At 41.2% G+C, this 14,494-nt stretch overlaps 1 protein-coding gene across 1 annotated transcript in view; it reads right to left on the reverse strand.

The window, feature by feature from the left end:
- Positions 1 to 1,292: 1,292 nt before the first annotated feature.
- The window catches only part of LOC108891410 (cadherin-2-like), a 28,614-nt gene continuing 15,412 nt past the window's right edge, over positions 1,293 to 14,494 (reverse strand). Inside the window, 4 exon segments of the mRNA XM_018688537.2 lie at positions 1,293 to 1,644; positions 5,392 to 5,625; positions 7,839 to 8,072; positions 12,541 to 12,683. Coding sequence (XP_018544053.1) covers positions 1,352 to 1,644; positions 5,392 to 5,625; positions 7,839 to 8,072; positions 12,541 to 12,683 — 904 coding nt within the window. The 3' untranslated portion in view covers positions 1,293 to 1,351.

Here is a 14,494-nt window from a genome sequence, read left to right on the forward strand (position 1 = left end):
AGTGAGGCTCCGTGAGGCTGTGCTCTGAGCTGAATGCTAACAGCAGCATGTTGGACATGTTCACAATGACAATGTTAACCATGCTGATGTTTAGCAGGTATAATGTTAGTTTCAAATGTTAGCATGCTAGAGACCAATGGGAACGTTATCACTGATCAAACTGAAATTCTAACCTAATGCTGTCTCTGCCAGTAGGATCTGTTCTAGGAGTCATGTGAATGGTTTACATTTTTGTGTGTCAATCCCACTAGTAAATTTAGATATTTCACTTGATTAGTAAAAACTTTGACCTGCTGATGGGGTGAGATGAAAGGCCAGGGAATCAACCTGACAGGATCCACCCTCTGTGTACCAGAGTCTGGACCAGTGTGGTGGACCTGAAGCCACATTGTGCCAGGGAATGTTATGTTGTATGTGGTGTTATGGTGTAGAATCTAGAAACATGTATGCTGTATCGTAACAGTAGCAGAAACTGAGATGATTTATGTCTTAAATTTAATATGCAAAACAATTACTAACACTGGCAGGCACTGAAGGTTGTCTAACAATCAATCAAACTGTAGCAGTGAGTCTGTGACCCAAAGCCCCCAAGCATCACTTTGGCATTTTAGTGTGTACAGGCTACAGTAGTACTGAATGGTCTTAAATCTATATCTAATCTATTAATTACTGGTGGTTAGTTTGAAAGTTAAATAAAAGTTGAGGAGAAGGTCAAAGTCTTTGTTAGTGTTGGGCTCAATATGCAAAGCTGTGGCTATTTCTAGGAAACAATACATACTAGTGCAGATCTGGCACACACTAAACAGGTAAAGAGACTTGATACAAAAGATTTGTTTGTTATTTTTGTGCCAGCACTAGTCTTCACACAGCATGCAAATGGTAAAATAGTGCCATGTATTGTGGCAAATGAATCCCCCACCTGTGGAACCTTTTAAGTGTGTGTATGTTGGTAAATATACAGGGTAACCCCCCTCATTTTAATCAGCCACTGCTGAAAAGTGAAACGTTTCCTCAGCAGAAGTGTGGAGCAGCTTATGTGCTTGGCACTGGCAGAGGAGCTGTGTGGAAGGACATGGGAAATAGTTTTCCAACAGAAAGCAATTAATCTTGTTTTGAGGTTCACTTTTGTAATACACTTCAATACAATACAATACAATTTTAGCAGAAGGACAGATGAATGAAAGCTGTAGAGAGGCAGGGTGTGTGTCTGTGTGGCAGCATTATGTGTCTTTAATGGTTTGTTTGTGATGAGGGTTAGAATTGTTAAAAGCATGTGAGAATAGTCAGTGCTGACAAACATCGGTGCAACTATCATTGCGTACAAGGTAAACCCAGAGTCAAAAACCTCCAGTCACATCCATTGTAACACTAACCTGTATTCAGCTAAGCCCATCAGAGATAACATACTAGACATCACAGATATAGAGATAGTGAAATGGGACAGATCAGTGTGTGTGTGTGTGTGTGTGTGTGTGTGTGTGTGTGTGTTAATGTGTGCATGTACCTGGTCCTCCTCTCCACCTCCCTCCTCGTCATATTTGAGGATATTGTCTCGGACATCATCCTCTGGGTCAATGAGGAGCTGCTTGGCCTGACGCTCTTTATCCCTCCTCTTCATCCACATCACAAAGACCAGCACCAGCACTGCAGGACAAGTGTGACAAAAGAAGAAACGTTATTACTGTAACACTACAAAGAGGACACTATTTAATATAAGGGACAAATCAAGTTTCCCCCAAACATCAGTGAGTTTTCAGTGGGTTTCTGGAACCATCCGTTGGTTTATGAGAGGCCTCTGAAGGGTCTGTAAAAGAGGAAGTGTAATAGTCTAAGGGTCCACAAGAAACCCAACAGGGTTTTATATTTTTTCTCATTTCATATTTCAGATTTGGAAAGAAAAAAGACTGTGCTGACAGTTCTTCTGTTCTTCTTACTGTCCACAACAGTATAAAATACAAGATGTGACCTCAGGATGGTACTACAGAACGTTGCTCAGAATCATCTAATTCAACATGGTTCCTCCTCTGAGGAGTTTGAATGTGGCAAATACCCTAGAATTTGATCTTTTAAGATGTGCAATACTTGTACGAAACAGCTCAAAATAAGTACAGGCATCTGGGTACCATGACATGTCACAGCAAATTTCATGACAGATAAGTCAGGATAATGCTATCTTTGATTTTGATAAGAGTGGAAATGTTGGCCTCAATGTAAAGATAAAAGAAAGGTCAAGGGTTTACAACAGCACATTTCATGGCACTGTGGCCTGAATGAGCACACTGCTAGCGAGTTCATTTTCCATCATTTTTTTCTAATTTCTTGAGAACCACTCATCCAAAAAATGTAACTGTTAATACTGCACTTCCTTGGGTCCTCAGCAATACCACTGCCAAACCCAAAGTCACTCTGATGAGTAGTCATTGAGAAAATTGAAGGACAGAGAGACAGACAGAGATTTCTCAATTTAAAATTAGATACAGTTCGTTTCTTAATTGTATTCTTACTTATCATTTTAATTATATATATTTTGATGATAGCAGGGGACTGTGTTTTTCTGTAGTAATCACATCTGGTTTGCATTAGTTGAAGGCAATGTAACAGCTCATATACAGTTTATCAATAGTGCTTAACAGTTTGGTCAGGTTAACCAACCAACCATTCAATGTGCCCAGTCTGGGCACCATTGGTCTAAAGGATTAATTGGAGGGATTGAAAAATGATTAAAGTGAAAAGTGAAAAAAATAAGCATTACAGTAGAACTAATTTCTCCTCCATCTCTGTCATGTCCATGAAATTATGTTAAGTCACTGTCGTGTTGTCCCGTCTTCATGTTGTTTTGTGACTTCCTGTTTTATTTTGAAATCTTACTCGCCTCGTTTCAGGTAACTTGCCTCTTCCCCTCATGTGTTTCCTGCCTGCCTGATTGCTTGCCCCGCCCTGATTATCTCCACCTGTTCCCCCTTACCTTGTGTCTATTTAGAGTCTGTGTCTCCCTTTGTCCTGTGCTAGTTTGTCCTGTTCATTCAAGAGAGCCAAGCCAGCCTGCACCTCGAGTCTCAGTCACGCCAAGTTTTTGATCCCTTGTCTTGCCTTGTTTGTTTCGTAGTTTTTGCCTCCTTGCGAGTGACTTTTGTTTGTACTTTACCTAGTGGATTTTCCTCCTTGAGTGTTTTTCTGTTGTTACTTAGTCAAATAAAGATTGTTTATTTTGTACTTTGAGTCTGAGTCATGCGTTTGGGTTCTCGTCCTAGTTCAGTCCTGACAATCTCTACAAATTTAAACCTTTCTTTATTTGGAAACACATCTCATCAAATCATTAAGTGACTGATTTTTATACCCACACTTCAACATTCTTTGCTCTGTACTGTCTCTGTGTTCTCCTAAACTGGTTCTTCATTCAGATGTTAACTATCAACCACTTCTCCAGCAAACCTGCTTCATCATCATTAATGCAAGATTTCATTGACAAATGCAAAGCATCTGTTATCTCCTTGACTACTGAATAAACAGTCAGTTCAATACCAAACAACAACTGAAATGCTCTCATGTGGGAGTAGGTACTTGAAGGAAACATACAGCTCTTATTTTGACACAATTGGCAGATTTTAAAACTTGATGTGAGGCTCTGTGCTCTTGATCATATTAATCTGTGTGGCTTTATGAGACAGAAGAGCTCTGGGTCTGTGTGTGTAAACCCACATCGCTGTACCTGCAAGGGCCAAAATAGCTGAGGGAAATTCTGAGAGAGGACAATTAAACCCTAGAGAGGTGATTTAAAAAATGACTTGTCACCATTTAGTAACATTTCTCTGTGAACAACAGGGAAGGCTAACTGCTGGCAGCCTCACAGCCTTTCAACCAGACAAAAGACATCACATCTAGTTTGTTTAAAATAACGAGACTGCTCCTTGTGCCCAGCTCCACAACTGGCCTCACTCCATAATGTGGTCAGTGTGCCACATAAGTAAACCTTAAATTAATTCTTTTGTCTTTAGGTGAACAGGTCCAAGGGCCAGTAGCCCAATACTTCTGTTGTCTCTTTTCTTTTCTTTGTGTCCTCCTTCCTGGCCTCTTCACAAACTTTCCAATTTTGCAGAGCTCCTAATGGTGGTGTCATAGCAATGGCTGAAGATCTGAATTAAAAAGATTTTACAAAAAATGAGCACTGTTTTGCTGCTTGTAGCTGTGAGTCCTTTTCTTTGCCCTCTGTAGGCAACTGTTGGACTTCATCACCAGGCTCTCACCTGCTGTACTGATCACTGCAACTTGCAGAGCTCTAGCACTGGGTCTGTCTGTCAGGTCTTTTTTTTTTTAAATCTAAAGTCCAGTTGGCCAAGATGCTTTTATCTTAACTGTCTAATTAAACATTTTGATTTGATATAAATATATAAGTATTCCATCAGGTGAAACCCTGTACAAGTCAGACAGATTGTTCTCCTTTGTTTTAAAATGTGATGCAATCATTGCATGCAGCAGCAAAACAGGGGGGTTGTTCTTTTGTGCAAGCACTTGAGCACTCCTTTGCTATACAAAGTCTTGTGCTTTACTGATGCATTTTAAATTTAATGTATGATACAGTAATCCCAGTACACTATTACTTTCTATTACCTATCATTTATTATTGTTCTAGCTGAGCACTTGGTGAGAGCTGAGTTCCTCTGTTTGTCCACTTTGTTTTCACCTTGTGCATTACGGTGAGGAAGCAGCTCAGAAGGGTTAAGCACAGTGTCCAAGCACATCAAGTGCTACTTGTTAACAAGCACACAATTAATGAAATACTGCAATCAGCCTGACACTCATACTTGCAATCAGTCTGGGATCACTGCCATGGCAAACTTAACTTACATCCACTCACAGTGGATGATGCTAGGTGCTGTCTGCAGCTACAAGTGGAACAGAAGTGGTGATTTCTTTTCCATTAAGTGCAAACAGATAAAGAGTAAAATGATTCCTTCCCTCTCTGTGGAACTAAAGGTTGCCATGACTGGATTAACCCCTCTACGGGGGCAGTTGCCTGATCTGCTCAGTTATAAAGCTGAAGTTGCTGGTGTTAGAGCTGTTTCTATTGTTTTGTCAACCTCCCTTCACACTGTCAGTCAAACGTCTCCCATACAGCCTGCCACAGCATCTGTTGATGTAAACTTGTTTCACAAAGCAGTGAAAGCTTTATATTTCAGATTTAATATTATATATAGCTTTCATTCAAATTTTCTCAGTGTGTAAAAGCATAAAATATGGATACTAAACACTGTTATCATTCCTTCATGCATTTATATTTAGATTTTTTTTACTGTTGACAAAATTTATATTCTGTTGCTGTATGCTGTGTTTGGTCTACTAAGTGTGATAGTAATGTGTGTGTGTGTGTGTGTGTGTGTGTGGGAAGTTCACCTAGCAGTATGATGATACAGATGAGGATGGCAATGATGGCTCCAGTGCCCAGTCCTGCGGCAATGATTCGCGCCATGTCCACACAGTCCCCATGGTGATCACACTGACAGACCTTTACCTTCAGGTAGGATGTGTTGGACATCGGGAGATTGCCAGAGTCTGTGATCATGATCGGAACCTCATAGATCCCGCTGGCCAAGGAGCTGATCTGCAGTCGAAGCTGAGCATACTCACCTACAGTATGATAAGATGAAGATGGAAGGGTAGATACATGGAAAAATTCAAGCCAGGCAAAAGTGGTAATTCCTCACTTGCAGACTTCATTCTGCTTCACATGCATGCTCTTCCATGTTCCAATGAACACAAGGGATCAAAGAGGATGCTCACATCTAACACTGAAAACCACCTTTGAACAGAGACAGGAGTTACCATCTCCACCTATATATATGACACCTATATATGTCTTTCAACATGTCACCCAAGTTCCATATTTACATCAAGTTATGACGACTGAGTTCGTTGGACTTAGGGTTAGTTAGGTGAGTTTGAATATTTTACCAAAGTCTAATGTAGGTCAGCACAATCCGAGTCAAGCTTTAAGTTTATTAATTCATTTAAAATCTTTATGAGCAAATTTCAGGTCAGGATGTGTGTCAGGTCTGTAAATGCTGACCACTGTACCGACACAATATTTGTTTTTCAAAACTGGGGTTGGGAACCTAGACAATGCCAATTTCTGGCATCATAGAGTGGCCCTAGGGAGATAGAATGTCACCAACCTAGTGGGAAAGGAGCTGGAGTTCATGAGGTAGGAGGAGCGGTACTAACTAGACATAGATGGACTCTCCTCCATGTACAGCACTGGCTCTGGAACCAAACTCATGGAGTTGTCCAGGGTGTGAGGCACTGGGTGGGTGTGGAGATACTCATGAGTCTCCAGCTGAGTGCCACTATATTGGATATCTCCCTGAATGACAGGGTCACCTTCATGTGACTACAAGTTGCTGAGAGGAAGGCTCTGACTGTTGCTCTGACTCCCCTTCTGTAGTCACTGGGTTGGGTCTTGGACAGGACAACACCCGAGGACTCTATAGTCCCCTTGGGAGATTAAAATTTGCATGTAGGCAATGATGGAGAAACCCTCTGGGGGGGTGGGGGGAGTAACCTGGGAGCAGCCTGCCTCCTCTGAAACCATAAAATGTTTTGCTTTCAGATGCTGAAGACTCCAGACATTGTTGTCTTGATTGACATGCTTCTTTAATGCCACATGGAGGTCAGGGACAGTGGTTATGGACTGGCAGACTGGGAACATAGTTCCCTTTTTTAAAAAAGGGAGACTTATTATTATTTTATTATTATTTTTATTATTATTATCACACTGCTCAGCCTCCCCAGGAAAGCTTGCCAGGGTGCTGGAAATGTGGCTCCGACCAATTGTCAAATCTCAAATCCAGGAGCAGCAATGTAGATTCCAACATGAGTGTGGATCAAGGGACCAACTCATTATCCTTGCAAATTAACCTTGTATGGGTAAAGAGTGTTTTGTAGACTTGGGAGAGGCTTACAACTGTCTCTCAGCAGGTCTTGTGGGGAGCACTATGGAAGTATGGGGTACTGGGGTGGCTACTATGAGCCATTCCTCATAACCAGAGAGCTTTGTATTCTCAGCATGAAGTCAAGCATGTTTCTTGTCTGGCCTCTGCCAGGGTTGTCCCTTGTGACTGATCCTATTTGTGATTTTCACAGAGGAAGAGTGTGTTCGGTTTGTGGAATACCTTACTGCCTTTTGCAGACCACATGGTTCTGCTGGGATCTCTGCCGGATAACAGTGGAATGTTCCCTTCGGTTTGGGAGCAAGATGCTACCCCAAGTGAGGGAATCTAACTGATAAATTTTCAATCAACAGTCATTTTTACAAGGGTGAGACCATGTACCTTCAATGCATAGCAACGGATAGACCTATTTAGTACGGTAAATAAGACATGCTTGCTGCTGCATGTTTTTTCTAGACACTTGAATGTTTTGGTTTAAGTCTCATATCAAGCCTTCAGAGAGTTAGATAACCCCAGTCTCTTTGCAGTGACATCCAAGTTAAATCTCATATGCTCAATTGTTGTGACTGAAGTCTGACTTGATAAAAACCTGAAATCTCAAGTGGTTAAAATGGTTTACTGGACCTTAAGTTACAGAACATGAGGAGGTGAATCAGGTTTTTTTGGCCTCTCATAATATGGCAAAACAAAAGTCACACCTGTAGCTGACTGGAAGGCTACAAACATCATCATCTCATCATCATGTCATGATCTTCCACTGAGTGTCATATATAAATGCCGCAATTTTATACTTGGGTGTATTCTTTCTTCAAAGCAGGGACAGAGAGTAATAGAGTAAATAAATGAAAGTATGTGACAAAACTGACAAGCTCAGACACATTATCCCACACTGACCATTGACACGACTGAGTGTCCAGTTGCGGCGTACATCTGATGGACGATTGGCCAGCTCAAAGGCAAAGGGTCCAGCGTTAGGGGTCAGGTCAGGGTCACTGGCTGTGATGTTAACGGCATTGGGATCTGGCTTCTCACACATTTCTACCTCAGGGGGGAACACGTGAGGTGCATTGTCATTAATGTCCAGCAGATACATCTGAAGGGTGCCTGTCCCACTGGCAGGTGGAATACCTGGACACAGAATGAAAAAACAATATTTTATTTTATATCCTTTTTTTTTGCTTTATTAAGTATTTAGCAGAAACAATGCATAATACATTTACAACACCAGATAAAAAGCTAATTAGTGTGAATGCTGCATTTCTGCTGTAGAAACCATTCTACTATGAAAATATTTCACTTTTTAAGCTTTTTACTATTTTGTTATTTATAACAATTTTGCAATTTTACTATCACTAAAATTGCTTTTACTACCAGGCATTGCACTGTGGACTTCAGTGGTGAGATCAGTAACGCGGATGCCTACCAACCAGAGGTCTTGTGTTCAAGCCCTGACACAGACAAGTAATCACAAAACCCTTCCAAGAAAACAAATATAATAATAATAGAGATCATTATGAATATTTTACGCTTTTTGCAATTTTGCCATTTATACAATTTTGCAATTTCACTACCACTACACCACACAGTACCCTGTGGTCTTCAGTGGTGCAACCGGTAGAGCAGTTGCCTATCGATCATGAGATTGCTGGTTTGAGTCCAGCAGTGGATGGTTATAGATTTAAAAAAAATAATATTACTAATAATAATATTAATAAAGATTTGAAGAGCAATAGTGTGAATGCTTCCAGCATTCACATGCATTTTCCGCAGGAAATGCATTTAATCTAGTTTCCATCTGTAGTTCCTGTGTGAGGACCACCAGTGATGCGCAAGTTGACAAGGATATCAGTCACTTGAGGTATTGAAACTCACCTGAGATGAGTTAAAACTATGACTGGTAGCTTCCATTTTCTACCAAAATCTCCTGCCTATTACCCTTCCCCTGACATCTCTGGCTTTACTGAATAAGATATTCATGGTGGAAATTGTTTTCCTCTATAAACCTGATGAGGAAAATGAGAATACAATGTAACCCCAGGTTACCAGAACCCTGTTAAATAAATGCTGAAGATATAGGAAGAATGATCTATGATCTGAGGATTCAGTGTTGAATAAATAAATACATAGTTAAATAGATAAATATTTTATTTTGAGCCTCTCTGATACAATTCGTAATTAAGAAAGTGCTAAAACAGCTCCCCCTAGTGATACCTTCCCTCCATGTAAAATAAATAATACTGTCATGTTCTCTTCGATCTCTTCCTGATTGAGCAGCAAAGGAGACAGACACACAGAGAGATCAGAGAGCAAGATAAACGCTGATACCTAAAGTCTAGAAAGGAAAAAAAAGGCCTGTAGTGGTCCTGCTAGTTGCCGAAAGGACAACTATTGGCCAGGTCGTCCTTTTCTCTGTTGGTTTCTTCTGCCTTTGGATTTCCTCACTGTTCTTGGCGATTCTTCAGTGGATTTCTGGATCTTGCAAGACTTTTGGATTCTTCAGCCCAACATTCTCCTGTTGGAGGATGTGTAGTTGGTGCTGGAGTGGCGAGCCTACTCAGAGTCAGATCGAGAGAAAGTGAGAACTTGCCTGAATTGCTGCTGTTCAGTGGAAATTGGTAGGACAAATACACTCCATGCCTACACAAGGAAACACTTCCACTTCACACTCTGATAGTGGATGGACTTACACAGAGAGACTGATTAGACTGAACTGGATCTCCATCTCATGGACACTGTAAAATAAGATGGGTTTATGTTGAAAATTTTGGCTAACTGAGGTTTTATTGCACTGTGAAACATGATTTTTGTGTTTGTTTATTTGTTGTTTTTTTCCTCTCATGGTATTTTCATTTGTGCTTGGTTTACAAATCAAAAACTTAAAGGGGTTTAATTTATTAATTGAAGGTACCATAAACAGCTCCATAAATATCAATAGTCATTCCCATGATGATGAAGTGCTTTGAGCTGCTGGTCAAGTACCACATCATCTCCAGACTCTGTAACTGGCTATTTGACCTCACTGACAGAGCCCAGTCAGTGCGGGTTGGAAACAACCCACTGCTGTTCACCCTGATGACCCATGACTGTTGTGCCAGGTTCAGTACAAACCACATTGTGAAGTGACACGACAGTGGTGGGCCTTATCCAGGATGACAATGCCCTGGCTTACAGAGTGGAGGTCAAACAACTGGCAGTATGTTAGGATGCTCTCAATAGCAGCACGGTAAAAAGCCACCAGCACTGACTGGTTATTCCTCTTCAGGATCCAGAGGAAGTGGAGACGCTCTTGCGCCTTTTTTACTGTGTGTGTAGTGTTTATGGACCAGGAGAGATTGTCTGTTATATGTGTCCCCAGAATCTTAAAACTGTGCACTACTTCCACCCTCCCGCCATTGATGAGGATGGACAGGGGTCAGTTTTTCTTTTCCTGGAGTCCAGAACAAGTTCTTTTGTTTTCTTTGCGTTGAGTGAAAGGTTGCTGATGGAACACCACTCCGTGAGATTCTGGACCAATTATTGTCGTATCATCTGTGAATTTGATGATGGAGTTGGAGGAGTGGATTGGTGTGCAGTCATGGGTGTAAAGACAATACAGAAGTGGGCTCAGCACACAGCCCTGGGGGGAACTGATGCTGAGAGTGAAAGTGGAGGAGGGGTGGGAGGCAAGCTTGATGGTCTGAGGGCAGTTGGTAAGACTGTAATCCAGGAGCAGAGGTGAGTGTGGAGGCCGAGCAGTTTGTTGATCAGTATGTCTGGTATGATGGTGTTAAAGGCCGAACTGTAGGCTGAACAACAAAGAACATCCGGACATAAGACCCCTTGTGTTCCAAGTGCTGTAGTGCCAGGTGGAGAGCAAGGGAAATCGCCTCCTCCGTTGATCTATTTCCTCTGTATGCAAACTGATACAGATCAAGGGTGGCAGGGAGGCTAGCCTTGACATGTCTCAGTGCCAATCTCTCAAGGCACTTGGTGACGATGGGTGTGAGGGCGATGGGCGAACCAGATGCAACAAATTTTCGTTCAATTGTGCACTGTCCAGTGTAGTTTTAGTTACGGTCATTGAAATATGATGCATACAACCTGACTAAATGCCACTACGGAGTATGCACATCTTCCCAGCTAGGCAAGTTATTAGTGTTATTAGTTAACAGTGCATCAGTTATCCGAAATGAAAGTACTGGTCTCAGTATAAACTCTTGTATACACAGTAATAGCAGGTGGCCGGTGCACATATAGTGACAGCTGAAAAACTACACACATGAAACCTGTTGCACAAGTGTAAGAGTGTTTGTCCTTGTGTCTGAGTTTGGTTTTGTGTGAGTGAGCTTCTTACAGAGACTGTGTGCTCCAGACAGCCAGAAAATTTGCTGAGACAGTCAGTTAGCAAAAGGCTGAGAGCACAGCAGGGCCTCTGTATGGAAATGGTGCAGAGTAGAGTGGATGGGGCATTCCTCTTCAACAATTTTCCACTTTGAACAGAGAGTTCTCTTTTCTATGGCAATAAAGAGGGAGACTGGAGGAGTCATGCACTGAATAGACAGGAAACATCTCCTTTAGCAATCAGTGGGACTACTGTTTCCAAAAGACAGTGTGTGTAATCCTACAAACTTCCCTGATCAGGACATTTGATTACAGGAATAAAGAATTTAAATGTAACTGAAGGTGTGCCAGTCCAAGCTGCTGTTTACAGGAAGAAGTCCTCCTCTTTACATTATGTGGAATAAAAGCATCTGACATGGCTGGCATGACATGTGGCTAAGTGAGGCAAATTCTCTATATTCAGCTGAGATGTGTCTCCACCACGCAAATATATTTCCTCCATCAGAGAGTTTGTATATGACAGTTAACAGCATTGTTTGGCAGTTGTGAATGTGCATGTTGATGTGACATCATACCGTTCACTGGACTTTAAACTCCGTACTTCCAGGATTTGGAAAGCAAGATTTCTTAAAGCAATGCAGAATCAAATGTTCATTCATTCATTGGATAGAAGTCTCTGCTTCTGCACCACTCTGGGCAGCCCATGCTATTATGTCACCTGTATAAAAGTCCTGTGAGGCCATCAGTGATGGCGTCTGTGATTTCAAGTGAGTAGCTCACCTCTGTGGCTCTAGATTTTGTGGTCTGTCGATAGTGGCCACCAGGTTTTGCTTGTCTATACTGCATAAGTCTAGACAGTACTTGCTATGTGTGTAGGTAGAGGAAGCCTGCACACCCGATAAATATACAGATATACTGAGTCACTCACTTTAATTTTGTTTGTACAAGATAACTGGACACACACACACACACTTCGCCAGTTTTAGTTGTGTAATCACACTTATTTTTGGCTTGCCACTTTGGTTCTATTTTTGTTATTTTGTTGTTTATTAGGAGTTTTGTGCTTTTTCTTTGTTTCATCACTGACTAGACTAGTTGGCATCCTCCTTTTGTTATCTAGTTGTTTTAGTTGTTTCTTTGAGTTAAGTAGCACCCACTGGGTCAGCAGCACTACTGCAGTTATTGAAGGAGCACTAAGAAACAGTGAACACAATCCACCACGGTATGTGGGGGGATAGGGTTACTACAGGACACCAGCACAGCCCACGTGTCTCACCATTATCAGAAGCCATGAAGGTAACATTGTACAGGTTGTTCTTGACGTAGGGAGACTCTCGGTCAAGGATGGCGATGGTGGAAATCCGACCGTTAACCGGGTCAATCTCCAGCCAGTTGGCAGGGTCATACATCTTGGAGTACCTGGATTCAGTGAGAGAGAGACAGCATGAGAAACCACCACAAAGAGGCCTCTTTATTTGCCTCCCTGGCTACAGGCCAAAGCAGCTACTGGGGAGCTGATGTATAGAGGCTGCAGCACTCTCACAAGGCAACCGCAAATCATTCATTTATTCTCTCTGGAGATGATTCTGCCTTTAACAGATGATAAATTATATCAGAACATATATTTGTCAGTGGAAATATTTTTACTAGAATTGGAGATTTATTTTTCAATTAATAGAATGAATCTTGGCAAGTCTCTGCAACTTACTGATGAAATGTATATATCTTCGCAGATTTTAACAGAATTTTCTCATACATCTGTGTTTCTGTAGCAGGGAAAACAGTCGTGTTTCAAACAAAGCACACAGAGCTGCCAAAAAGCCACCATGAAGCACCCGAGAATCAGGAATATTGCCCATTTTGTATATCTTTAATTGGTGAGATAAAGAGTAGAAAGGTACAGTTATGAATAAATGTAGGAGCAGCACCAACTACAGAATACAAAATAACAAAAAAGAAAAAGAAACTAAGAAACTAAAATGCTCTCTCCAGCCTGCTCTACAGCGCACAATACAGTTGCCTTATGTGTGTCAGCGTGTGTGTGTGTGTGTGTGTGCTCGCATGTTTTTGTGAACACAGTGTGTGTCCACCATTGGCTGTTGCTAGGCTACAAAGACTTCAGTACTACATTTAGAAACAAATAGTGGGATGTAAAAGAAAGAAGGATGGGGACAAAAAGCAGCAGTCCCGCAGGCTCTATGTGCTCTGGTCTTGCAGCACTGAGCTGTTAGCTCAGTGCTGCAAGATCTGGAATCAGACATTTCCTCCAGAAAACATATTTTGCGAATAAAAATCCAGCCATCTTATTGGCTTTTATCTGAAAAATGGGCTGCAAGAGAGAACAGCTTATTGCTCTCACCTTCTGAGAAGGCAAAAATTCACCCTATTGCCCAAATGAATTACATTGTTAAGTAAGTGTAAGGAAATCTCAACAAAAACAGATTAATGATTATTATATTATATATAATTATTATATAATAGCCTTTTATCAAATACTTTATACCTATCTAATATCCTCCTAAAATATATTGACTTATATAAAAGCATTGGTACAGTCATCTTTGTTTCACTGTGCTGGTTCTGTACTCACATTGTAACTGAGATGGACCAATAACTGTGAAGTTAAATGACAGACTTTGAGCTTTAAGGGTCTGTGAGGGTTGTTGTTCACATACTGGGTGAACAGTGTCACACTCTCAGAACTGGATGGTCAAACTGTTTTGGCAACTGTGTTTCCCCTGATCTTTCCCACATCAGACTGAGGAAGCTGTTCTAAAACTGACACTCTAACATAATCACACTTAACTCTCTCAGTCAATGGTCAGCTGTGTGGAAATGAGGATGTCAGATGGGTTTGAATTTCTCTGTCAAGTCCTTTTTTGACAAGTTCTCATTTTTCTCCCTTGTTACAATCAATGTGACTGTCTCCCTGCCATCATCCCCATATATCTCCATATACAGAGCCCTGTGCAATTGTGATTTTAAGTGTCTCATATCTGGTATCTCATAATCTCATGGTATCTCACTTTCACATTTATACTCTCTGTTGAAAGATCACAATTCTGATTATAATCCATCTTGTTCTTGACTCATTGCAGCCTTGCTATGTCTGTTCACACACACAGATATATATAGAAAGTAGTTGTATCTTGCTCCTTGCACCACTTATTTGTCTCCACATAATATTCTTTTTATGTCTTGGTAATTCAGTATAGACATGTTGGGATGCT

This window comes from Lates calcarifer, unplaced genomic scaffold (genome assembly GCF_001640805.2).
Source record: "Lates calcarifer isolate ASB-BC8 unplaced genomic scaffold, TLL_Latcal_v3 _unitig_1956_quiver_1203, whole genome shotgun sequence".
Taxonomy (NCBI): domain Eukaryota; kingdom Metazoa; phylum Chordata; class Actinopteri; family Centropomidae; genus Lates; species Lates calcarifer.